General features: G+C 43.9%; 1 protein-coding gene across 1 annotated transcript; it reads left to right on the plus strand.

The window, feature by feature from the left end:
* The first annotated feature begins 594 nt into the window (after positions 1 to 594).
* Positions 595 to 27,740, plus strand: trpm1a (transient receptor potential cation channel, subfamily M, member 1a). Its single transcript, XM_042343137.1, has 27 exons — positions 595 to 705; positions 4,128 to 4,207; positions 5,203 to 5,407; positions 5,907 to 6,120; positions 6,499 to 6,623; positions 7,996 to 8,167; positions 9,148 to 9,322; positions 10,524 to 10,647; positions 11,301 to 11,373; positions 11,935 to 12,035; positions 12,473 to 12,628; positions 12,784 to 12,918; positions 13,426 to 13,476; positions 16,136 to 16,276; positions 16,831 to 16,860; positions 17,648 to 17,937; positions 18,527 to 18,755; positions 19,238 to 19,359; positions 20,106 to 20,238; positions 20,854 to 20,982; positions 21,077 to 21,328; positions 21,807 to 21,981; positions 23,904 to 23,924; positions 24,216 to 24,360; positions 24,732 to 24,928; positions 25,440 to 25,572; positions 26,453 to 27,740. Exons 1-27 carry the CDS (start codon positions 595 to 597, stop codon positions 27,738 to 27,740), a joined length of 5,007 nt encoding a protein of 1,668 aa, XP_042199071.1.
* The last annotated feature ends 243 nt before the right edge of the window (positions 27,741 to 27,983 follow it).

Consider the following 27,983-nt stretch of genomic DNA (forward strand, 5'->3'; position numbering starts at 1 on the left):
GCTTGAAAATGGCCATAGGCCATTTCCTGGTGCCATCATTGCGATGCATCCTCAATCCAATGCATCTGTCCTGCATGCATGGGTGGTGTGACTGGTGCTGTGGCAATGTGAGACTAGCTGTTCTGGGACTGTTCTAAATTGCAGGCTGGCCTAGCGGCCATGATCCCTTCACTCCTCTCTTGCACCAGATCTATTCACCATCTGCTTCCCCGGTTTTACTGATAGAAACGCGATTTCCATCTGACTGCTGAATGTTTTCCTGCATGAAATTGTTTTTGACTCCACTTTGTAAAGTAGATTTGCCTTCAATCACAATTTATTAAATCTCCATCCATTTAGCCAGGAGAGCTGTGCATTAAGCCTGATTATAGTGTGCATCCAGTGCCACTGAGGCACTGTCTGCTGATCCATTATCTCCTGTATTACACTTCACACTAACAGCACCAGGATTCCTTCTTTGTTTCCATCCCTCTCCTGCCTGATCCTCCTCCTCCCTCACTCTCTCCCTGAACAATATGAGTCGGCATTGAATCCAGGGAACTGTTTTTTCTGACTTTATGCTTGTAGCTGGTTAGGTGATCGAACACCTTGTGCATGGAGGGAAAGGGACAGGGTGTTAAGCGAGGAAAGTCTGGCTCTCTGCGAGGAATGAATGGCTCATTTAAACGAACTTCTATTAAACGCACAGTCTCTGGATCGCAGAAGGTGAGTGAGAGAAACTGCAGGACGCACCAGGTGAAACTGAGCATTGCGTGCATTAGGTGTGGCTGGTGTATGTACTCTGTGGGCCATTTAAACCAGTGGTGGGCACTTTTATGTACTTTGATGTGCAACGTCAGTGAATGTGGGGTGCACTGCCAAAGGGTCCACGTGGTACCCAAAGTACATTGGTACCCATCTCAAGGAAAGTGTGAGAACGGAACCAGCCGCACTAGGAGTTATTATTCGTGTATGCTGCTTGTCGCTACTCCAATGTAGAAACCTTATGTGGTCGTGTGTCACATGTGTCTTTTACATACAGTTTATATATATAGATATGTACCAATTTTGCATGTAAAACTGTTAAAGATTGCAATCCAAATGAAACTTTTTATGATTGAAATTTTCACCTTGGGAGTAAATAAATTGTGTGGCGTTAATTAGTACAAGGAACCTGTGGGAAATGCTCCAAACTGTGTGCTCATATTGGCTTGGACCCCAAGTGGTCGATCAATGAGCAGCCTGTTCAAGAGCCAGTGTGAGGGAAAGGGATTGCAATGCTATTTTACACAAAAATGGTGCAGGACTTTATACAGGGCTGCGTTGTGCCAGGGTTTAAGCAAGAATGGCTGGCTCATGGAGAGAGGAGCTGTCACTGATGGCAGTAAGGAGTGACTGTGAGCTGGTGGTGGAGAGAGACTGGAGTGTAAAGAGATGCGATGAGTCCCTGCTCTGTATGTCTCTGAACTTGTTTGTCAAGCCCTGTAAACACAATATTGTGTAACAATCCCGAGGTACTGCTGTGACTCAGAGAGGTCTCAGTGATTCTGGTCTGATGCAAACCTCCACTTTCTGGTATTCTCAGAGGCAGTGTGACTGAACTGCACTTTTGTGCCAATGTTTATATCGCAGCATAAAATGAACAACATTCTATTTGTTGCAACAGAGGAGGCTGACTGGAGCAAGGAACCAGATTCAGTAGTTGACTGCCACTGAGACTGACCTGCAGTGGCTCCATCTGAAATCCACATTCCTGCATGGTGCACCATCCGTTCTGTCTCTTAAGGCAGCACAAGATAGAACAGTGCGTGTTTGTGTCACCAGCACCATAGGTGTGATGTGCTTAGATACATTGCTGTATCTGGGATACAGCACTGTGTTATGTCGAGGTTACATTGCTGGAGTAAGGTTTGTCAGACTGTCTGATAAACCTATTAATGTCAGGACTCGGGATTGCTCTTAAACTCATCAGCATCACACGTTTCAATCTACTGTATTTAGAAGCATCGTCTAAATGCTGGGGTGCTGTGAGTGTGTAATATTGTCTGTGCAAATCATTGCTCGGGGTTAAATCACTGAGCTGTAAGGCAAGGCACATATTCTAGTTTCACTCAAAAACCTTTGCCTGAGTGAGTGGCACATTGCCCTTGGAACGAATTCTGCTTGAAGCTGTTACTCGGAGTCTAGGTTTGTGAACAAGCGCTCGTATATCCAGACATTGAGTGGTATGCATAGGTTAGCAGCTGCTGAAACTCCAAACTTCCAACAATTGGAACCATTTTGCTGAGTGAATAGGGATGTGTGTGCATGGCAGTTCTCTTCTGAATTGCATTGTGCTGCTCACCAACAGGTTAGCAGGGAGTTCTTGGTACTTGCTACACACCTAGCAAGGGCTCAAATTGGGTTTGTTGGATGTCTAATAACCAACTAGTAATTTCTCCCAGGGGAGGTGAGCAGGACATCCTTGGAGCCGAGCTGGCAATACAGTAAGAGAATCGATTCGATAATCTGTGATAATTTCTCAGAGAGCTCAGTAGTCTAGGGCATGCCAGGGGAAATATCTTTGCACAGAGGCTGGGAAGAATGCGGAATTGTCTGCCACAAATCATTGTTGAGGAGCAGTCAAAATCAATTCTTTTAAAATGGAATTAGATCTTAAATAAGAGGAATTTTAAAGGTTATGAAGCGAGAAGTGATATTAGACCTGGTGGCACATATGGCGGAATGCACCAGTGCAGACGTGCTGAGTTGTTTTTCTGCTCTATGATTCTTGGGTCCTGAGTAACATCTCTTTAATCCAGTGCCGCATATTAGATATCAGGATTGTTTCAATGCAACTATGATGGCTACCTTGGGATTAACCCACTGAATTCATTAAAAGATTGTGCTCGGCAAGACATCACAACACAGCCAAAAAAATTGGGTGACAGAAGAATTATGTAGAAATGAGGAGGTTATAGGGATGATCTGTTCAATAGCAGAGCAAAGAGCAGATGCAGATGAACAGTTGTTTTGATTTTGTTTTGGATTGATTGTTAGATACTGGGATTAAACTGTCAATGACCAGCGCTTTGGTAACTAATTGTTCCACTCACCGTTCTCCTGCGATAGCTAAGCAAGTGAATCAAGTCTAGCCGCCTGCTTTTAGTTTCAGAACGAGCTCCAAGAATAGTCATACGTCAATGTCTACAAATGCTTTGCAAGTATTTTTGAGACTATAGTAATTAGCAGCTGATTGAAAGATGTGGTAGGAGATTGTTTGTTTAAGAAAGAGTTGTGGGTAGAATTGAGGGACCTGGGTTCTTCACTCAGCATGAGTTGACTGCAAGATTTCTGATAGTGGTGTGAGAGAGATATGAAGTACTGTACAGTATAGTTTACACTGAGTTAATCTGTGGGCTCCGCGACAACAGTAATAGTGGTGTGCTTCCTGTTTTTGGTCATTAGTGCCAGTAATGCAACTAATCAGCTGGGGAAAAAAACACTTTACACAGCGACGGATGAAATTGGCAACAAAATTCCAATTGTATTGTGAGACCTCCATTGCTGGGAAAGAGCAGTCTTAGCTCAGATCTAATTCCTTACACACGGGAACATTGGAATGTGCAAGAGAGGAAAAGGGTATCAGAGTTTCATCCATCCACCCCAAGTTTTAATATACTATCCATCTCCATTCCCTTCAAAAACAAGAAGCTGAAGCTCTGCACACGATCTGCCTCCACTGTAGTAAAAGGTGTAGAAAATTCATTCAAAAATAAAAGTCCATTGGCCATGCAATTCCACCCACTTTAACTGGGTCACAGCAAATATTCTGAAATAAAATTCGGACAAAAGGGTCTAATATTCGCGACAGTTCACTTTGTAAACTACAATCTTTTCGCCTACAATTTACACAGCTGCTATACTTTACATAACGGCCTAACTGGCACAAGTTAGAAGAAAATTTGTGCTGCTAGCGATGAAAGCATTGAAGGGATGAGGAGAAAGAACTGGCAAATGGGATTAATAAAAAAAGGGAAATTTAGAAAAATACATAAAATACATAAAAATACAGTGATGCAGATGTGAAGGCAAATGGCTTCTACTCTGTAGAAAATGTCTGTGTGTCTTTCTTTGCTGAATGTGAGGATGCTCATTTCTCATTCTAGGGTCACAAAGCCTGGATCGAAAAGACCTTCCAGAAACGTGAATGTGTCCACATCATCCAGAACACCAAAGACCCCCAAAAGTACGGTGCAGATTAATGGGATGCTGGGTTTCATGACTAGTGTTCTGGAATATAAAAGCAAGGAAGTGCTGCTGCATTTAATAGAGTGTTGGACTGTTGTGTTCAGTTTTGGATATCCACCATCTAAAAGGATATACCAACCTTGGAGGGCATCCAGAGATGATTCACCAGATTAATGCGTGGGATGAAAGGGGTTTAGCTATGATAAGAGGCTGAGTCAACTTGGGTTTCATGATGTAGAAATGAGGAGGTTAAAGGGGTGATCTGATTGAAGTTTTAAAATAATGAAGCGAGTTGTCAAGCTAGGTGGGGGAATGACTCTTCCCTCTGGTGGAAGGATCCAAAACCAGGAACCTAACCTTAAAAGTTATAGCTGAGATGGTTAGGAGTGAAATCAGAAAATGTTTATAACATTGAGAGTTGTGCGTACATGGAATTCCCTGCCCCTACCCCAAAAGGCTGCAGATTTGGAATTGATGCACAGGGTAACTCTCAATCACTCAGAGACGCTATCCCTGTGTGAGAGCACTATATAAATGCAAGTTGTTGTTTTTAAAAGTGAGCTAGATATTTGGGAAATAAAGGTATTAAGAGATGGGTGAAAAGTTATGAAAATAAGATTAAAAGATCTGTCATGCTCTAATAACACAGCTCAATGTGCCAAACAGCCTCAACTGTTCTTCAAATTTAAAAAAAAATGCTAAACCCTCTTATTGTGTAGTCACTGCTTCTTTAAAGTGCTGCTTGGGGAGTGATTGATAGGCACAGTGCCAGCCTGGGATTGATTGATTTATTGTCACGCATGATAACAATTGGCAGAATACCAGCGTGAGGTGTGACATACATCTGACTGCTACAGATTTACCCAGCATTGCCCAACACTCAGTGAACTTAGAACATTTACAGCACAGGAGACCTTTCAGCCCAGAGAATCACACTGGTGCTAATTCCCTTGTTGTGCCAGCCTAGATCTTTTACTCCTTTTTTTCCCCCAGGTGCTGTTGTGGTCAGCAGACCAGTCAACACACAAGCACTTTTCACAGTGCCCAGCGTAACAGCAAGGGTGATGAAAGCAAGCAGCTGGTGAAGGCAGACGCTTCGCCTGAAAAATGGTCTGTCTTGAAGAACACTCAGGCCAGTCCCACCGATGCCTATGGGGTCATTGAATTTGAGGGCAGAACTCATGCTAACAAGGCCATGGTAAGCCATATATCCCCATCATGCAAGGTACCAAGAACATTGTGTCAACATGTCCTGGTGTTTCTGTGACTGATCAATATGCTGGAGGGCATACTACTTTCTGAGATGAAGAAGTCACCCTGGGGTGTTGTACTGAAGAATTGAAACCGTCAATACCAGAGGTTAGGAGCGCAGTGGCTGAACTCACGGCTCCAATGGTCTTGCAGAGGAGTTAAATGTGGTCATGGTAGTGATTGGTGAGCCGGGATTCTGAGCTCCATTCACATTGTTCCACTTCCTCTATAGATCAATGTTGAGGTGAATAATTACAGTTGTAATTATTGGGATTTTGCCTTATTTAATAATTCTGTCTTCCCCTCCCCCGTCTCCATTTTGAGGTGAATAGTTACTGTTGTACTGGGCCTGTTATTCTGGGATCACACACACACTGAAGTAAAGTGCAGAGCAGGCAGGTGCACGGTGGGAAATCGTTAATGTCTGGTCAATGGCTCTCTTGCAGTATATCCGTGTAGCAAATGACACAAAGCCTGAACACCTGCTCCATCTGATGGTGAAGGAATGGGAGCTGGAGCTTCCCAAGCTGCTCATCTCCATTCACGGTGGCCTCCAGAACTTTGAGCTGCAGCCCAAACTCAAACAGGTCTTTGGCAAGGGGCTGATCAAAGCCGCCGTGACCACAGGGGCTTGGATCGTCACAGCTGGAGTCAGCACAGGTCAGGAAGCAGTCATCAGATCCTTTCCTCTTCCATGGTTACTGTAACAATGTTCCTTTCCTATTCTTGCTATCTTTATCCTAATCAAATAGCAACCTTCCCTCTACACTCCAATGTACACACCTCCACAGGTGCAGATATGCATCACCCTATGGCTCCTAACCAAAGTCACAAGGAGGTTTGCACATGAGTGTTGAAGTGCCTCTGCTCTCTCCCTCTGTGTATCTCTATTTCTCCTGCATGGAAGCTCTTGATTCTTTGGGTACACAGTACTGAAGGGCATTGTCCCTGTGTCTCCTGCCAACCTTGGTGTCTGTGTGTATAAACGTTGTAGTTGAATATGATAAGATTAGGCTCCAGTAGTTTATTGGGTTTCAGGTGTAATACGTCATGTGGGAGATGCCTTGCAAGATCAACCTTCCAAATCGAGAGGAAGAATTTGTGCGATTGGACTTGCTCCCTGGGGGATAGTGGAAAACAGAATGGAATTAATCGGGAAAGATGTAAGTACAGTATCTGGTAATCTGTCCAAATAGCTTGTCTGCCCATTGAGGTCAAAAATGATTCAGTCCGTCCTTGTTCATTTTGTTCCCAGATGGGACTTTGCTAAAAGATTACTGAGAATACAGTGGTTGATTGCTGAACCACGATCCTGAGCTAGTTCTGCTCCATCTCCTTTGCAAACCAGATTTTTGCTTTATTCAATGACTGTGGTAGGATTTTGATGGCTTTGTTTTTACATTGTTGGCGCACTGAGGTGAATCGGTTGTTGTCCAGAACCATTCTCCACTTGGTCAGTATGTGTGGCTGGAACCACTAACCTGACTGAATATGTACAGATCCATTTTTGCTCTGGTGTAGTGTAATTCTCAGCTTCTGGTTCCAGATACCTGTCACTGTGTGGGGCGGGAGTTCCCTCTGCTTGTAAGTGAAAGATACGTTTATGAGAAGCTGGAGAGTTTGCAAGAACTGTGTCCATATTTATTGTAGACCTGGTTGGGCACCTGACTAATACCTGGCCAACCAGGCAGACAACAACAATAAAAACTTGCATTTATCATAGCACCCCCTCACACAGGGTAGCGTCCCTGAGCACTTGATAGACCATACTGCCACGCAGGATGACATTGAGCATGTGTCTGTTTCCCAGTGACGCACTAAGGAGGTTGGTGCAAATATTTAGCAGCCTTGAGCTGTGCTTCTGGTCCCATATTCAGGGCAGCAAGGTATTAGCTTCAGCCTTTGGAAGGTCCTAAGTTTGGGGCTAAGTGGAGCGGTGATAGATGAATTATAAATTTAAGACAGAGAATTTTTATAAGAGGAAAGCACTTGGGTTGTCAGGTTCCGAAGCTCCTTGTTAATATTATTATAATAATCCTTGCATTTGATATAGTGCCTTATCATGTCGGTGAAACATGTCAAAGCACTTTACAGAATATATTATAAAGTGGATTGACTGTGTATTTTGTGGGCGAAACAATACTTCTAGTTTATTACCAAACTAGAAGAAAAAGGAATTTTAAAAGGAGATGGACTCTCCAGGGGCAGAGCTTTTTAGAGTAGATGGGCATGGTTTGCAGTATTTTATAACTCATTTTGTTAATTAATATAAACTGTTCACCTGTATTTTTCACCTGGGCTTTATGACACAGAAATCTCAAGCATTGGTTCTGAATGTGGAGTAGGATCAGGGTTGTGCAAGGAAAGCCTCACACTGTGTATATGCTTTTGGGATTGCCTTTGGGGATGTGGGAATGTCTGCTCCGGTTTATCATGAGTGGGAAGTCCATGACCGGCTCTGGTCGGAGTGGACTTTATCATTCCCGGCTTTTTGTTCCGATACAACTACAGCCTTTCCTTGCTTGTTGTCAACAGGTCACAAGACCCTATCAAACCATGTTGAACCCGCTCAGCAAGCTCAGTGTGCTCAGCAGCACGCACACCCACTTCATCCTGGCTGACAACGGGACAGTGGGCAAGTACGGGGCGGAAGTCAAGCTCCGCCGTCAGCTGGAGAAATACGTGGCATTGCAGAAAATCAATACACGTAAGAAGCACTTCTAATTCCCAGTTTAAACTGTGCTCCACAGGACGAGACCTAATCCATAGGCTCTGACCCCGTGATCGTGTTGATGGATGTCCACAACTGTGTGACCTGTGGGTTTCCCTTTGTCATCCTATGCCTGGGAGTATCAGTGAGGCAGGGGGGACAAAGGGGTGCTCAGCTGTCAACTCCAACAGCAGCTACTGGCCTGGAGGTCTACATGGGGGACATTATATGGTCCTGCGACTTGCTGCCCTGTGAATTTGAATTGACAGAGAATGGAAACTGCGCTCATTACATCACTTTTGGGCAGATCACACTCTGCTACTAGTTTTTGTTTTAAAAGATCATTGGTTGTTTATTTGACTGGTAACATTATTATTTGAAGGGAAAGGCTGGCACTGCCATTGATAGCAAATGATGCTCACGCTGGAAAGCAGAATTGGTACATGTTGCAGGGAGACATAGGGTTTGTCACTGCCACCTCAATGTAACAGGAGCATAACAGATCCTGGCTATGTAACTGCTTCCTGCGAGAGATTCAGAGTGATGGGTAGCTAATGTTACGAGCAGCTCTAAGCTTTTGTAAATTGGGCTTTTAAAAGGGAATTAGATAAACGCTTGTGGAGGAAGGGAATTAGAGGATGTGGGGAACGAGCAGGGAATTAGGAAAGATTGCTTCATTGGAGGAGCAAACAACAAATTAATACAAGTTACAAGTGATGTATAACAAAAGTGTGGGTCCTAACAAAATGAGTCATTCTCTCAAGAAAAAAAGCTACCTAAATTAATGAAACTGAGCTCAAGCTCCATAGAAATTGATCTGTAAGTCCTTTCATGCAGGAGACATTCACTCAATCATTCTGGGCTGGAAATGAGTGGTGCTAGAAGCCTGACCCACTGCATTTGTCGCCCAGTTTCATTGTGTTGTGTGAGGTATGCTGGTGGCTTATGTTTGATTGAGGTGTTGTTTTGTACCCCAGGACTCGGACAGGGAGTGCCTGTGGTTTGCCTGATTGTGGAAGGTGGTCCGAATGTGATATCTATTGTTCTGGAGAGTCTCCGGGAAGATCCTCCTGTGCCAGTGGTGGTCTGTGATGGCAGTGGGCGAGCCTCAGACATACTGGCCTTTGCGCACAAGTACTCGAAGGAGGAAGGGTATGTTCAATGTTATTCCACCCCCACACGTTGCATTGTTGTAGTAACAGAGACGTAACAGACAAAAATCTAATTTCTCACTGAGATAAATTGAGGGGGAAGGTTAGCAGTTAGGCTTAGTTGGCCTTGCCTCCGAGTCAGGAAGTTGTGGGTTCAAGCCACACATTAGGGACTTTTAGTTCTTTGTCTGGGTTGTTGTTCCAATGGAGTGTTGTGTTATCGGAGATGACATTCTTTAGAAGAGGCATTAAACTGAGGTGCTGTCTGCCTATTGCAGTGTTGCCCACCCCACAGCACTGCATTGGAGTGTCAGCCCAGACTAATATGAGTTTCAAGTCCCGAAGTGGGGCTTGAATTCAGAGGCAAGAGTGCTATCAACTGAGTCAGGCTGACACAACAAGGTTAGTACCAATGTGATTCACTGAACTAAATAGTCTTCTATGCTGTAAATTTTCTATGGTTCTACGTTTGCTGAGTGTTGGGCAATGCTGGTTAAATCTGTAGCAGTCAGATTTATATTGCACCTTACACTGGCATTCTGCCGATTGTTATCATGCTGGCACTGTTAATCAATCCCAGGCTGGCACTGTGCCTATCAATCAATTCCACACTGGCACTGTGCCTACGTTTAATACACTTGCACTATTGGGAATAAATAATCAGTTGTGAAGTCACTTTGTTGCTTAGAAAGCCATCTCCTTCTAGGGTAGGTTTAGGTGCCAATCTGGTCCTCTTGGTAGCACTCTCTACCCTGAGTCAGAAGGTTGTCAGTTTAAGCCCCACGTGGGGACTTTGAATTCACTGTCGAGACTGACGCTCTTAATAAAGGGGGTGTTGCTTTTGTCAGAAGTTGCATCCTTTGGATGAGTCATTATATCAGGACCTGTCTGCCCAGACATTAAAGATTCCATGGCACTACTCAAAAAAAGAGAATTTCTCCTGGTGTGTTTGTTGTTCAGCAATCCCCAGGACAAACATTCATTCACTTAATGGCTGTTTGGGGAAACATCAGTGAGTACAAATAAGCTGACGTATTCGCCTTCAAAATACACAATCATTGTAGTTTAAGCTCAATCCTGTAAAGTTCTTTTTTGACATCCTCCTAATGTGAAAGGCCCTATATCAAATGCTCAGAATCATTTATTTTATTTTTCCCCTCGGCATCTACTCTGTTCTCGGGCTTTGTTTCTTCCTCATGCAGCATAATCAATGAAGCCGTTCGAGACCAGCTCATGATCACTCTCCAGAAAACCTTCAACTCCAGCCGTACCCAGGCCCAGCAGCTCTTTGTGTTGGTCATGGAATGTATGAAGAAGAAGGAACTGGTGAGTGTTGTGGAGGCAATGCTGAAAGAAGGGATAAGTCATGTTCTGGGATCTGTCACTTTCCACCCAAAATGTTTGTTGAGAATGTGAAAGAGAATTGTGTGCGCTTCTTGCCTGAAGCTGAGTTTATAGAGAAAGCCAGCCCCAAGTACCATCCCTTGCAAGTGAGCTGAACTTAGCTGAAGTAGCTGTCAGTTAGCCCAAGTCTCTAGTTTAAGGAGGGAAAAATCAACCAGAGTACCTTCTCTCCATCACTGTTCACTGACCCCTGCTAGAGGTGTATGTGTCGAGTCAGATGAGGACAGGATTGGCCAATGCCCATCAGAGTCAAATACCCTCCTAACACTCACTGTCTGGGAACCATTACAACTTGCACTTATGTGCCTCTTGCGTGCAGCGTGAAGTTTCACAGCACTTTACGGAGGCGATGTGGTTCACTGAGCAGGATGGGAAGAAGAATGCTTGAGAATGTTGACATTCTCAATCAGAAAGATTTGTTTTCAAGAAGTTGCTGAGGTGTAAGTTGAAGAGATTTTTTGAGACAGTTCCAGAGTGCGGAGCACGGTGACAGAAATTGTTTTTGAAGTTGATGTCCTCAAATGAATCCCAAGTAATGAACCAAGGAATGATATTTGGAAAACATTTCCCCACAGATCACTGTTTTCCGGTTAGGTTCAGAAAGTCAGCAGGACATTGACCTTGCAATTTTGACAGCATTACTGAAAGGTATGTATATCATTGCAGCGCACAGTGTCTTAGGAAATAGAATACCTGATCTAGAGCAGCGTTTGAAGCAGAAACCGTATTAGTTTTTAAGAGAGAATTACATACATATTTGAAAAGGAGAAATCGTAAAAGGATCTGGAGAATAGGCTGTATAATGACCTGAGCCAGGCTGGTATTTGGGTGTCACTGGGTCAGAAGATTGTGGGTTCAAGCCCTATATTAAATTCATAGCAGGGCAGGCGGAGGTTTGTACTGTTGGAGGTGCCAGATAAGATATTAAACGGAATTGCCATCTACCTGTTCAGATGGACATTAAAGATGGAACACGCCTCACTAGTTTCATCCAGTGTCATGGCCAACAATTCTCCAGATAAAATTGATCATTTACTTCATGGCTGTATGCGGGATATTGCAATGTGCAAATTGGCGGCTGGGTTTGCCTACAAATAAGTAGTGACTACTCTTTGCAGTTGTAAAGCGCTTTCTGATGTTCTAGGTGTTATTTATTATACTGCACAGCGTGTGCTTGATTTAGTTTTGACATTACTTTCTCCATCACAGGCACGAACGCCTCTCCCCCTGATCAGCTGAGCTTGGCACTCGCCTGGAACCGTGTGGACATTGCCCGCAGTCAGATCTTTGTCTTTGGCAATTGTTGGCCGGTAATCCCCTTTCGTGTTGTGAGAGATTAGGATTTGGGAATATGTGTCATATATTGACTGAGTGCATCAGAACATTTCTCTTCATGTGACTTGTTAGAGCTGCTACCCTGGTCGTTGCTCGTCTGAACTTTTCTCTTGTTCATCCCAAACTTCAATACAGAACCTTACACACTTACCTCCCTGCCTCCTCGTCTCACTCGCTCTGCCCAAGAATTTTAAAATTATAGAACTCTTCACCTCCCTTTCTGCTTTTATCCTTCTACAATATAATCTTTTAAACCCAAATTTGGCGGCATCGATCCACTACTTCTTTATTTTCTTGTCTTCTCTGCTGCTCTTTCTGCCCTTGTCTTACTATGCATTTCAATAATAGGATGTACTGTTGTCTGAGTCGCTGCTTCAAACCATATCTGTGCCACATCCCCTCTTTGTTTCAGCCCATGATCAACATCACGAAGGACCAGGAGAAGGAGAAATCTTCTGCCCCCAAAGCAAAACCAGCGAAGGTGAAGGGAAAAGGAAAGAAAAAGGGGAAAAGCAAGAGTCCTGTGGAAGAGGAGACTGATCCCAGGAAACTGGAACTGTTGAACTGGGTGAGAACCCTGTGTTTGCTCTGTTAGTTCTCAGTTAGTTTTGCTGCTCAGTGATGTAAAGCATTTAACTTTTCTTTCTCTAGGGTTGTGCAGGTGCTCTGAGATGCTGTCCTGTGTGAAGGCTGCTATATAAATGCGAGTTGTTATTGTTGTAGGTGAACTCCCTCGAACAGGCCATGATGGATGCTCTGGTACTGGACAGGATGGACTTTGTGAAGTTACTGATAGAAAATGGAGTGAATATACACAACTTCCTAACCATTCCACGCTTGGAAGAGCTCTACAACACGGTGAGTCCACCCACTCCCCACTCCACCATGGGCACCGGTTCTGTAAAATCCATTAGATTTTACAACCCCAGAGGCAACAGAGAGCTGACGTCTTAAAGTGGCATTGACCTTCTTTAATCAAACAGCGTTGCGCATACTTGCTTTTTGTTTCCTAACCAAGCTCGGAACCCAATGATGTGAATCTTGTATAAGCGTCCCCTTTGTCTGATGCTGTTGTAACTTAAAGCTTTCCTGGCTTTTCCCTTCCCTACAAATAGGCTCAGTGACCCCTGGGTTATGGAGTGGGAGGGGAATGAGCTTACTGAAATGATCAATGATCACTTATTGGAAGGCATGTGTATGGGCTTTGGATGAAGACAAGATGGGGCTCGGCTTACCCCCAAAATTGAACGCCCTGCTGACACTCACTGTCTGCATGAACATTAGCTGTGGTCCTATTGCCCAGCATGAATTAGGAAGGAGAAGGGGAATAAAATGTTTTGACTGTAAATCTCCTTTGTATTCCAGAAACTGGGTCCTCCCAACACTCTTCATTACTTGGTCAGGGATGTCAAAAAGGTAACCGGTTTCATTGAAATGGGTGGTTTCCAATTATGCTCCTCACTTAAAATCACCTTCTTTTTGTGGTCTTTAATTGTGAGAAACCTAAATGCACATGTCTTACATCTCCATTCCTGCTTGACACGTGTTCATCTCTTCCACTCGATCTGCAGTTTTTGTGTGAATCGCTTTCCTCCTCCTCCCCAGTTTATTGTATCTTTATTGTCACTTACACCTCAGCTTGTTGCCCCTCCACCTCTCCCTTCACAACTCAGCATACCAGTGGAGGTGTGATTCAACTAGGGCTAAGAAACAGTGTGCAAAGTATCTTCTTCATTTGACATGGGTTATCTGAGCTATTTAATATAACATTAAGACATGATAACATATAACATATAACATCAAGCATAAACCTGGTCTTAAATGTTATATTAAATAGCGCAGAGTAGAGAAAGTCCAGTCCCTGAGAGTGGGAGAGATGCTGTGCTGACTTGCGCATGTGGACAGCAAGGCTTTCTCATGGATAATAATGCTCCATAATCATACAGAGCGATTTTACCTTTGGAGACCCACAGCCATTTTGACTTGTGAATACCTAGCATTTAAAACAACAAAAATATTGATCCTTGTTAACAGCCATCTGTGGTCCACAATCTGTGAGCAGGAGGAGAGCTGAGCTGGGTAGCCGGTGTTTTCTGGCTCGTTTCCCATTCTATTGTAGAACATGTTTCCACTTGTGGGGGAAGATCAAAACCAGGGGCCATCAATATAAAGTAGTCACAAATAGATCAAATAGGGAAGTTAGAAGAAATTTCTTCCCACAGAGAGTAGTGGGAATGTGGAACATGCTACCACAAGGAATTGTTGAGGCAAATAGCATAGATGTATTTAAGGGAAAGCTAGATCGGTACATGAGGGAGAACGAAATAGAAGGTTATGCTTGAAGGCTTAGTTGATGAAGGGCAGGAGGAGGCTCATGTGGAGCGTAAACACCGGCATAGACCAGTTGAGCCAAACGACCTGTTTCTGTGCTGTATATTCTAATGAATTCTAATGTAACACTTTGCTGTTGTGTGCTGCTTCAGTCCTCTAGTCTGGTTGGTGATCCGTTCACTCTTCCGCTTCTGGGCTGATCTGTTGTGGTTTGTTCTTGTGTTAATTCTTTGTGTTTAGCCGACACTGCCATTTCTGTTTCATTTAGTCTTGCACCTGTGGGGGTATATCTGCATTTATGTACTCTGTGTGTGTGGGTGTGTCTGTTTCATTGTATGTATTCCCTGTCAATGTGGAAACATGTTCTACAATAGAATGGGAAACGAGCCAAAAACACCGGCTACCCAGCTCAGCTCTCCTCCTGCTCACAGATTGTGTGAATTGAGTGAGCATGTGTTAGGATGCGAATGTGTATTCTATGTTGTTGTATTTGGTTCTGCGTCATTGTATTTCTATGTATTCTCTGTATGTGTATTGTCTGTACAACACATTGTTTCACATGTTCATAATGTTCTTCTCATTCAATGCCATCACCCGATGATTTAATCAGCGACGATACAAAGCTGGGTTAATAAGGTGATAGTCTTCTTCTACTATCTGGTAGACGTGCCTAGACTCACCTGGTGCCAGAAAGGAGGAAGCAGTCACATTAAAGAGCTGTGTGCCATCATCAAACTCTGATTCTGAGATCCTGCCCCACTTACAACAGACAGATCGGAAACATCCCAAATTCCAACCTGATTGCCTCTGAGGCAGTAATAGGGGCAATGCAGTTAGTCTCAGTAATCCCTGGGCTGGAGTGGAAAATTATCAGCTAGAGTTCCTGATCAGTAAAATACCTATCAGGAAGGTGCATGTACAGGACCAGGATGTTGAGCAGGTTCAGGCTCATCACTGATGCTTCCCATTATCAAATAGTCACTGACTGGGCTCACACATAAACAATGCCAATGTACCAGAGGGCGGCTGGTGTCCATAGAACAACAAGAGAGAAAGGGGAGAAAAGTGTGTGTGTGGGGGGGGGGAGAGTGTCTTGGGGTATATCAGTTTTATTGACCTCCTCTCCCTAGCCTGGCAATGCTGGTCAGTGAGGTTAGCATAACACCATAGCAATTATTTATGCACAGCTGGACAATGCTGTGAGTAGCCTTACATATGGCACATAGTTCTTTTAAGAAGCTTAAATCGATAGAAATTATTTCATGGTGTGTTGTATGTATAATGATTGGGGATAATAGGGGGTGTTAGAGAAGGGGGTGGGGAGGTATTAGCAGGGTATAGTAAATGAGGAGCTATAGCAGGGAGGTGCGCAAAGTAGAAGGATATAGTGGGGATAGTCCCGGGAAATGTTATAAGTGGGGCTGGGGGAGGGGGGATGAGAAAGTATGGCATGGGAGTATTAACGCAATAAGTGTTGGTGGGTCTGGGGGATGTTCAATGTTAATGGGGTCGGGATTAGCGGGAGTATTAGTGGATAGTGGAGGGCAGTTTTTGCAGGGATGTAAGGGGATGTTAGCAGAGAATTCTTAGTGGTGTATAGAGGATATTGTGCAATGGGATATTATCATTGGGTGTAGTGGGGGAGTTAGCAGGTGGGTATAATAAGGTGTTAGCAGGAGTGGGAATCTTACAGGCACTCTGGGTTGGGGTGGTAGCCACTTTAATCTGCCGCTCTACCCCACAGGGCAATCTGCCTCCGGATTACCACATCAGTCTGATAGACATTGGCCTGGTGATGGAGTACCTCATGGGTGGAGCGTATCGCTGCAACTACACCCGCAAATCTTTCCGCAGCCTATACAACAATCTGTTCGGACCAAAGAGGGCAAGTAGCCACCACCTGTAATGTGAAACATACAGTATATCTGCCATGTTACACTGAGTGACCCTGCTATCAGGTTTAACTCTCCCCTCTGCCCCCCACACACACAACGAGGCAGGCTGTGTGGAGAGTGGTATTTCCCTCATTTTCCCACCTGAAGAGGTAGCGAGGCAGCCCTGTGCACGCACAACTCTGGCCTATTTGTCCCTACGTTCATCCTCTGCTTTCAGTTGTACTGCAGCCTCTCACTCCAGTACAAGCAGGAGGAGCTTCTTCAAATCTCAGACAAGAGACTGAAGCTGTGCTCTGCTGTACAGGCAGTGGCTGCTTCATAACCTAGTTAATTCCTCTTCCTTCACTGTGAAATGGAACCTCTGGAGCTCCACAGAGCCCGACTGTGCCCATGTGGGTTTTGCAGCTGTAACTGTTAACCTGTGAGTGAACTGGATTAAAATCAAACTGTAAGCGTTTGGGTTTTACCTAGTCAACCTGTTTTCCTCTTTCAAACTTGCCTCTGGTGCATGAGTGTTCATGTGTTTTGTTCTCTTTCCATACAGCCAAAGGCTCTTAAACTGCTGGGAATGGAGGTAAGTCATTCTGTGCAGCCTTTGTGCAGTGGCTTGTTTTACTTGAAAATAATTATGTTTTGATTGAACGCAATAATGCTTTGAGATCCATCACAGCCCCTCTCTCTCTCTCCCCACTCATGGCTTTTCTCCCTCTAGGACCAATGTTGTGCTCCAGTCGCTCCCTCATGCCTCTAGTGTTTCTCCTGCTGCCCATCCCCAGCCAGCCCTTGTCGGAGACTATGCACCTCCTGCTCTTCCTCATTTCCATAGCGAGTCAAGACCAACTTCTTAATTCAAGGTGATAATTTACATAATGTTGCTCCAAATGATCAAGAAGGCTAATGGGATGCTGGGCTTTATCACAAGAGGTGTGAAGTATAAGAGCAAGGAAGTACTGCTGCATGTTGTATGGATTGTTGGTCAGAACGTGGGAGTATAGTACAGAACCTGATATTCGCACCATTTGAGACCAGGCCCACTGTGGATTTCTGGTTACGAGGTTTTTATACATATATAACAGTAACCAAAACATTTTGCACCAGGAATTACACCGTCATTAAAGTGCCACACAGTGTTGTCCTTTCTCTTGCTCTCTTTTCAGATCTCCCTACATAATGTCAGCCCTTATTTCTCTCTGACTCTCTCTGTTTCAGTCTTGTTCTGTGCCTTTGATTGCAGACGATATATAGAGCAGGAGTTCTGCAGGCTTACCCTGTGAGTGCCCTTGGCATGGGTGGTTCTGGCTGAACCCACAGGTGTGCTTCTTGCGCATGGACTTCACTTATTTTCTGATGACTCTTAACAGGATGACGAACCCCCTACCAAAGGGAAGAAAAAGAAGAAGAAAAAGGAGGAGGAGTTTGACATCGACCTGGATGACCCTATGGTCAGCCGCTTCCCTTTCCCCTTCCACGAGCTGCTGGTGTGGGCGGTACTGATGAAGCGGCAGAAGATGGCTTTGTTCTTCTGGCAGCACGGCGAGGAAGCCATGGCCAAGGCTCTGGTGGCCTGCAAGCTCTACAAAGCCATGTCGCACGAGTGCTCTGAAAGCGAGCTGGTGGATGACGTCTTTCAGGACCTTGACAACAGCTCAAAGTCAGTGACATTTATTCTAATCGTATCCAGTACTGTCTTGCTATAATTTAGTCACAGTTACCAGCACGTGGTGTGCTGAAGATCTGCCTCTTTGGGCTTACATTGGCCCAATCCCCAAACTGAGGATTTAATTCCATCTGTCAGCCACACTGGTGGCCTCTCTCCTCCCCTCCTTGTTTTACTTTGGTTGTTTCTGGCCCAGTTGACAGACCAGTAAAAGATTGTGCCCTGGTTCTGTTGTATAACCCCTACCAGACCAGTCTCTTACATATGATACAATCAGTGTTGTGGTGGGAACATTGCTCTCCACCTCACATAATAGTTTTATCATTATTATATTAAGCAGTCTATAGGATAAATACTTGTGTTTTTTATTGTGACAAAATCTGGGAATTTGATAGAAAACCAAGATGATGCAAGCTGAGTTAGAGGTGATTAAGAGTCCTGTTTAAGAAGATTTTGATTCAATGCAGTGAGAAGTCAATCCCATCATTGATAAGGTTGACTTGTGATCTGTTTCGAATAATAAAGGCAAATGTCTTTCTTCTGCATTCTGGGGTAATCGCTCTTTCTCTTGGTCTGTTCCCAGAGACTTTGGGCAATTGGCGATTGATTTGTTGGACCAGTCCTACAAGCACGATGAGCAGGTTGCTATGAAACTCCTGACCTATGAGCTGAAGCACTGGAGTGGCTCCACCTGCCTGAAGCTGGCAGTGGCAGCTAAACACCGGGACTTCATAGCGCACACCTGCAGTCAGATGCTGCTCAGCGACATGTGGATGGGGCGGCTCCGGATGCGCAAGAACCCAGGTCTTAAGGTGTGTGACACACCTGTTCAGTCTAACTTGCAGTTTGCAGGTGTAACGCATCAGTCTTTCTAGGTAAACGTCCAAATTAAATGTAAAATTACCATCTGGGTGGAGGATGGTTCTGATTATTTTGTTCTCCATGATCTTTGCCTGTCTCCAGTGCATAAATAATAAATAACTAAGTAAGTAAGTAAGTAAATAAACAAACAAATAACCAATCAAACAATCAATCAATTACTCACTCTTGCATATAATTCAGCAAAGCTTTCCTTTGGTTTCTTTTTATACACTTTGGGGAATCAAACAATGATTTTGACTATAATCTTACACCTCTCGCTGCTGTAATCTGTGACATGTGCCACAGTAGCTGAAGGGAGCGTTGGTGGTAAATTAATGAAATGGGAAAGATATTCCACTCTGTATCAGCTGAAAGGCAGTGTTGTTCTCAGTGTTGGGTATGCCTGCTATGACCTGCCTTGTGTTTATTCCAGGTGATGCTGGGGATCATATTCCCGCCTGCCATCCTCTTCCAGGAGTTCAAAACCAGCGACGACATGTCTTACGAAGACTGTGGAGTCACCGAGGAAGGGAAAGAAAAGGAGGAAGATAATGTATGTGTCAGGAATGTCTGTTGCATTGTCCTGTGGGTGTTTGCTTCAATGTTTCTCTGCTGTCACCAATTCTCTACCTTTTCATAGAACTGTTCTAGCCCTTCTGCCTCTTGGTGAGAAGTCAGAGCTATTTGTGTTCTGAACATTTGAGCAGTAATGACTCACTAGTCATTTGCCTTCCTATGAAGTAGCATTCAGCACAGTGAGGGACAGGACTGTGTTGATATCAGTAATTGGCTGCCAATTATGGCCAGTTAATAACAGTCCCTTAAATTGATCTGAGTCAGCTAAGTGCTAAGCCCATTCAACCATGAGCTCACAAACTACTGATCCAGGCACTATGAATGGTTCCTCGAGGTACTGACTAGATTGAAGGATAAGGTGAGAAGCTGAGGCTAGTGTATGAAAAAGAACAGTTTTGCTGGGTCTAACAACTCTCTTATTGCAGGTCATTAAAATGCTTCGCTCGGATTCACTTGCCTGTGTGCTTGTGACCTAGAGCATTGTAAGGTAGAACCTTTCAACACGAACCACCCAGATCTGTTGCCTTGCAACATGCTTGCCCACAATCATAGGAGGCCACTGCTATTGTTGTGGAGAAATCCATGGTACTGAATAGCCACAAGCTCCTTGCTGGTGGAGAGGCAAAAATCTGAAGTAATTCAGAGTTCTGCTGTGATGGTATAAAGCAGTTGTTGATGTGTAAGGAAGACTCCCTGGTCGGGGACACAGCTCACGTTTTGTTCACTCCACAGGATGCTGATGCTTTATCCAGAAAGGGAGATGAAGAAGAAGGGAAGAGAAAACATAAGAGCATCCCGATAGGAAAGAAGGTTTACGAGTTCTACAACGCACCCATTGTCAAATTCTGGTTTCACACAGTAAGTTTCCTTGTACAGATTAATCCATCGCTCAACTCCCTCATGTTGTGTGCCATGAACCTTGCTGGCTGCTATGGCTACTTGCAAAATCAGTCACTACACTTGCCAATAATTACTATGGAGCCCTTTGAAAATGTTTCACTGTGGAATGGTGCTATAATATGCCAGTTCTTTTTTTCTTTCTTTACAACTCGGGTAATGGGGAGGGTATTTGTGATGGAGTTGTGGAAAATTAAACACTGACCAACTCTGAAGTGTTGTTCGCCAATCTGTGAGAATCAAAGTTTTAAAGGGTTGTATGTTTCTATTTTACTTAACTCTAGTTTCCAGGTAGACAGGTAGAAGCTTTACATTCACAGGTTTTGAAAGTTGCTGGGAAAATTTCCATCGGAAATGTCGAACTGAAATATTTATTCAATTTGAAATATTCAACACCTTCAGGGAATCAGTGTCCTTTTTAGGAGGGATTACATTTACATTACATTAAATAAATGGACAGCTCTTTCAGATAGCTGGCGCATGCATACCGAGCCAAATGACCTCTGTCTGTGCTGTAATCTTCTCTGAGTCTATAATTACAGTAGTGGGTGGCTTTTAAAGTCTGTTCTGTTGCAGCTGGCATATCTCAGTTTCCTGCTACTGTACAATTACGTCATCTTGGTGAAAATGGAAGCCATGCCTACAATTCAAGAGTGGGTACTCATTTCCTACATCATTACACTATCCATCGAGAAAATCCGAGAGGTAAGCGGAGATGTGAGGTGCTGATCATTGAGAACCTGAACCAATTCCACTCACTAAACCCATCTGTTCATTAAATGTTAATCCTGGATTTCAGGTCCTGGTGTCGGAGCCGAGTAAACTGAAGCAGAAGATCAAGGTGTGGCTGCAGGAGTACTGGAATATCACGGACATGGTTGCCATCACCATCTTCAACATTGGCGTTGTACTCCGCCTCCAGAACCAGCCCTACATGAGTTACGGCCGGGTCATCTACTGCGTGGACATCATCATTTGGTACATCCGTGTGTTGGACATATTCGGCGTTAACAAGTACCTGGGCCCTTACGTCATGATGATTGGGAAAATGGTGAGCTCAAAAGATCCTCCCACACACTGGAACCCACCCCCCCACCCCCCCACCAAGTCCTTGAGACATCATTTCATCCCTCTCCACTAGCATTTTGCCCCTATTATATTTTCCGTTTCAAAATCTATACCCGATGCAAACGTTATAATGCTTTATTTAAATAGTTTAACTAGGATTTTTGTTTGGCCATTCTGTGATGTTAAGAATGAATCCTAACTTTTTTTTGCATTCAATCATAAATTGATGCCCACAATTCACCCAGTGGTGGAAATAGTTGTGTCCCATTTACCCTATCAAAACCTCTCATATTTGTATGCATGTAGCAGCGAGTACTGATTTGAACCAAGGACCTTGTGTTTCAATGGTAAATAGGCTAAACTATCGGTGGAGGTTGTGTGTCTGTGTGAATGTGTCTTCACTGATGCCTTCATGCTGACACTAATGTGCTGATGCTCTGTGTGTGAACCTTGCCTTATAGATGTTGGATATGCTGTATTTTGTGGTGATCATGCTTGTGGTGCTGATGAGCTTTGGTGTGGCGAGGCAAGCTATCCTACACCCTGACGAGGAGCCTTCCTGGAGATTAGCTCGGAATATATTCTACATGCCTTACTGGATGATCTACGGAGAGGTGTTTGCGGATCAGATAGACCGTAAGAATAGAATTAATAGTAAGGCTCTGATTCCCGTTACTGGAGCAGATGATAAGTTACCATGATTACAGTAAAACTCACAAAAGTCTGATCTATATAAATCTTATAATTGCCTAAGTTATATATTTGCCCAAGTCCCGTTCAACAGTTTATAATCTATGTAAATTTGACATAACTCATACTTTACATAAGTCATATTAAATGTATGGTCCCAACCAGTACGACTTGTGTGAGATTCACTGTGTGAGATTCATCCCTGCAACTGCTGTGTTAATTCCACCATTAGCTTCCACCACTGACTCTCCAACTAAAGGAAATTAGTTGTCCTATATTAAATATCCAATATGTGTAACATCACCAATAATAAAAATACATCTATTCTGTCCATCTTTCCACATCCACTTTCCCCACTGATGTTTCTCCTGTCGTTTCCTGGAGATGCTGACACGTGCTGGACAGTTCCAAAGATACCATATGCCCTCCAGCTCGCTCATGTGTGATCACAGAAGCACCTCAGCTCCCATCGTGTTCTCATCTGATTTTCACAAACCTGCACCACGGGTCCTGGACAGTGATCAGGAGTGGGACTTCTAGCCTTTCCCTCACTAAACCAGGGGCATTGAGACCAATTATAGCCATCCCACTTCTAAAATCAGTAACAGCGCAGAGCAGGGATTGAACACAAGACCATCCAGATCTATGTGATGTCAGTTCACTCAACGTGCAAGACATTTGCCCACACACCCTGAGGGAGGCTGATTTCTCTTCAACAAATTGAGGCTTTATCCCTGTGACACTCTATAGCAACTGGAGATGAGGTTTTACAAGAACACAGGAGCATTAGATCACAGAGAACCTGCTGATTCCAGCGAGTTCAATGCTATGATTAAATCTGATGCAATCAGCTAGTCTTAGTCCCAAATCATCAGAAAGGGAAGGATAAATTGTTTTCCATCCCTGGGAATGTTAATGAAATGAAAATAATTTGAAAGAAATGTGAATTGAGTTACTATGACTAGATAAGCTGAATAAACAAACATTCTGTAATCTTTGAAATACGTTGTACCCAGATTTACAGTGGACCGTGTTGCAGAGACTAGCTAAATGTTACATGTGAGGTGCTGTCACATTTTGTGTCCGTCTGGCTCAGTGGTAGCACTCTTGTCTCTGAGTTGGAAAGTTGGGGTTCAAGCCCTACATCAGGACTTGAACGCACATAGTCTAAGCTGACACTCTAATGCAGTGCTAGGGGTGAGCTGCACTGTTGCAGATGCTGTCCTTCGGATAAGACATTAAATCGAGATCCTGTCTTGTCTACCTGCTCAGGGGGACATTAAAGATCCCATGGGACTATTCGAAAAGAAAAGCTAGTTTCTCCTGGTTTCCTGGCCATCAATCCGCCAAAATAAAATTTGTCACTCAATCCATGGCTGTTTGTGGGACCTTGCTGTGCACAATTAGTGCTGCTTTTGCCTAAAACTACTCAGACACGCCACATCACAGTAAATCCTATGAAGTGCTTTGGGACATCCTCCTGACGTGAAAGGCACTATACCAAATGCAAGAAAGGATGGTTATTATTATGGGGAAGGAGAGGGAGTTTTTTGTTGCAAACGTTCAACGTTTTCTGTCAGTTGCAGAAATTGTGTGTGAACCAACATTGCCACTTCCAGCCAGTGCTGCTCTGCAGAAGGATTAGTGGTTAGTTGGTGGCAGTGTAGGGCATGCAAATGTGTGGTTCATGGCACTGTGCCTGCCTTATTCTCCGAGGCACCATCTCACATGCTCCAAGTTTGGGTTTCAAGATCTCAAGACATTTCAGTTTGAACTATGCCCTGAGTGTTTGATATTTTGTGATAATATTTCCTTTGTTTACCATCTCCTTCTCTTTGCTGCTTCACCGTGACGGATTCTTATACTAGTGTATGCCATGGAAATCAACCGTGAGTATCTGAAACAGTGGGAGCGTCTGGGGGGGGCGGTGGTGGTTGGGTGTGCATGGAGGGGCAGTTGTGGAGGAAGGGAAGGATTTGGGTGTTGTGTGCATGTGGTGTTGTAATTTATGTGTGACCAAAGGTTTAAAAAAAAATAGCTTTAGTGAGTAGAGGGCTTGTGACCAGGATAAACATGTTAGAATAAAACTGCAATAGGGAAGGACAAATTTTGAATACAACACCAGTATGATTCTGTGACTTTGTGCTGATTGTATAAATGTATAACTTCTTCTATCCCAGCACCTTGTGGAGAGAATCTGTTTGATGAAGATGGTAAGAGGATGCCACCTTGTATCCCGGGTGCTTGGATCATTCCAGCCATCATGGCTTGTTATCTGCTGGTGGCCAACATTCTGCTTGTAAATCTGCTCATAGCTGTCTTCAAGTAAGGTTCAGTGCAATGTCTCACACCTTCGCTATCTAACCTTACAACATCTCCTCACCTCATGTTCTAACCGGGCAATGTCTTATGCCCTTGTGTTCTAATTGTGTAATGTTCCATTTGCTCATGTTAAAACTATGCAACGTCTCATGTTTTATTTGTTCAATTTCACACTTAATTGCAATGTTTCACTCCAGTGTTTTTACCCATTTATTTCACCACTCACCCATAGCCTACTTTTGTCTTCTACGGTCAGATGTACTGTACACTACTGCATTACATCTGACTGCTGCACAATCAGTGTCTGCTCTGATTGTTGCACACTGGGCCTCTGCCCCACCTTCTACTGACCTATCTATATTTTTTCTCTGCAGTAATACTTTCTTGGAAGTCATTTCCATCTCGAACCAGGTGTGGAAGTTCCAGCGGTATCAGCTGATCATGACATTTCACCAAAGGCCGGTCTTTCCTCCACCGATCATCATCTTTAGCTACGTGTCCATGATCATTCACCGCTTCTGCTTTTGCTGTAGGAAAGACAGTGAGATTGATGAACGAGATCGAGGGCTAAGTGCGTACACTTAAGATTTTATTTACTTAAAAAAAGTCTATAAACGTTTACATTCTGCATTTTTTTTTTGCAATGTCTGTCTGCAGTTCGATGAAAATCCATTTTCACTGATGAACTTTTTTTTAACTTTTTTGTTAAATCATTTTTAATCTGAATTCCAGGTTGCCAGGGCTGTCACTCCATAGGAGTATTCAAGGAGGTCTGAGTTGAAGCAGGATTTAAAGACTGGGAGGAGAGGGGTTGAGCCAGAGTGTTAGACGGAGGGATTTCTAGAGAGTAGGGATGTAGGAGCTGAAGGCTTGGCTACTGAGAGAGCAGGGGTTATGCAACAGAACCGAGTATGGCGAATGTATATACTCTCTGACTCGAGCAAACCCTTCAGATCCACTTCCCCTTTTCTTACTTGACAACCATCGATTAATTAACCCGCCCTTTCTCCAGCATCTTGGGAGTCGTCCCGACGTGAAAGGCACTAAACTAATGAAATTTGTTGTTGTTTTTCTCACTACAGAGCTGATACTGAGCGAGGAGGAATTGAAAAAGCTGAATGAGTTTGAGGAACAATGTGTGGAGTCGTTATTTGCAGAGAAGGAAGACCGGGAGCTGTCATCCAACCAAGAGCTTGTTCGGATTACAGCAGACAGGTAATCAGCTGAGGGCTCTCTGTCATTGAGATAATTATCTTTAGATTCAGGGGAATAAACAATGAAATAACAATAATAATCCTTGCATTTGATATAGCGCCTATTACATCTTTGGGACGTCTCAAAGCGCTATATACCGTAAAGTGAATTGACTATATTTTGTGGGCAAACCATGGCAGCCAATTGGGCAAAGCAGTGGAAGCCCTCAATGGAGGCAACAATTCATAAGACATTTGGATATCAGCCTGGTACAGGTCTGGGTGTCAGCTGATGACCCAGCTAAAGGGTAATGAAGATGTACAGTAACTGCTCCAGGGACCTCGGGACAAGCTCAAATAAATAAATAGAGGAGACCAGAGGCCTTAAAATCATCATATTCTCAGCCTTAAGATCATTTGCCTCCAAAAACCCTCACTAAAATGGACAATATTTACTTTGAAACACTTTGAGGCATTTTGAAAAGTTCTTTAATTCTCTTGTGTCCTAAAAACTTTTGGAAAATTCTTAAATTCAGTATTAGTTTTGCAACCGTATTTCTGCTGGTCTGTTAAAGAACCGATGAAAACCAGCTTCCAAGTTAAGACTGTATTTAAGAATTTTCCAAGATGCATGATCTTAAATTTTAAGATGATTATTTTACAACTGAAGCGATGAAGACGTCCAGGAGTTTCACTTGTACTCGTCCTGGATTTAATAGTCAGAGCTAATGTCAGAAGGTGAACACCAAGCTTATTGAATAGATTAATTGCAGATGAAACCCAATCCTTAGCGCATGGCTGTATGTTGTTAGCACACATTTAAAGGATGTTTACTGTAACTAATGCCTATCTGAGAAAGGGTAGCAATGCACTTAGAATGTGATCTTGTCTTGATATTTCAGAGTGGAGAATATGGCCATGAGGCTGGAGGAGGTGAACGAGAGGGAACACTTCATGAAAGCTTCACTGCAAACGGTGGACCTTCGGCTGGCCCAGCTGGAGGAGTTCACGAGCCGCATGGTTAATGCACTGGAAAAGCTGTCAGGCATAGACAAAACCGAGCTGCGCCGCACTCACTCCAGGTGTCCCTCGGAGTATGACACTGCGCCATACCTGTTGAGACAGAGCAGCATAAACAGCACAGAGGGTTTCCATCGCTACCACATGGAGGCCGATGATTCTCCCTTTGATGAGGGAACTGGCCAATTGTCCCTGGCGATCGAGTCTCATGGAAGAACCAGCTCCATAAAATTGAGAGAGGAGAAAGCGTTTGGAGAAGGGATGAGACATCTGACTCCAGACTGGCACTTTGGTCTGCACCGTGCTGCCAGTACTCACTCCATAGGATTGGCAGGAAGTCGGAAAAACTTGGCAGTGTTACCTGACACCAGGAGACCCAACTCCTGCGTAGACATCTTCATTTCTTCATCTGATGACTATGAGGCACCCATAGAGCAAAATTTCCTGCATCCAATAAAAACAGGTTCAAATGAACATGAAGGTACAATCGTCTCGTCTGGAGTATCACAGGAGCGAACTAAGCTGGAGGCCTGTATCTCTTTCCCCTTAGAGAGGTCCAGAGCAACTCAATATTTTCCTCCACAACCTTTAGACATGTGCCAGACCATGATAAAATCTAGGAGTTTTATATTTCCTCCTGGAGATGGTTTTTCTAGTGAGCCAGAAGACTGGACAAGAGTGCATGGATCTGTCAGGTACTCTGCCAAACCTGACTCTACGCTATCCCCAGTGGGAGGATTGACTTCCCAATGGGAACATAAATTTGGTCAGGAATTGCCGCAGAAGCAACTCGCCACTAAAGGGACTTTTCACCAGTCATCATTGCCCACTCCTGAGTCCATGGCAGAAGAGAAACAGCATCTGCTGGAGGGAGAGGATAGCGACACTGGAGACATGGCTTACTCCTGGATGCTCTCCTCAGACAGGCCAGCCCAAAAATCTGAGAACTTCCTATCAGTAACAGAAGCTAGATATGGCTTCAGCTCTCCAAGATCCAAAAGTCTTCACAACCCTAATAGGAAAAAGAAGTCCACAATGGGCATGAGTTTTAGTAAACCAAAACAAGCTTCAAGTGTGAAGAACCTACTGGACCCATTTGGTGACTGGCAGCAACCTAAAACCAAGCCAACCAGAAGTACACGCACAAAGCCCTCTGAGACCTTCTGTTGAACGTCCTACTGCCTGTTACTTTAATCTTACTGTTCTGTACAGTGTGTCAGCCTGGCTCAGCGGTAGACCTCCTGCCTCTGAGTCAGAAGATTGTGGGTTCAAGTCCCAGGTCGGGACTTGGAGTCACATAAGTATCTAAACTAACAATCCAATGCAATGCTGTTGTAAAAAATATTGTAAAAATGTCATCATTTTATTTTTATGAAGTCTGGATTATGAAGTTAATCACTGTTGGAAAGGAAG

Source organism: Callorhinchus milii, unplaced genomic scaffold (genome assembly GCF_018977255.1).
Source record: "Callorhinchus milii isolate IMCB2004 unplaced genomic scaffold, IMCB_Cmil_1.0 Scaffold22, whole genome shotgun sequence".
Lineage (NCBI taxonomy): Eukaryota > Metazoa > Chordata > Chondrichthyes > Chimaeriformes > Callorhinchidae > Callorhinchus > Callorhinchus milii.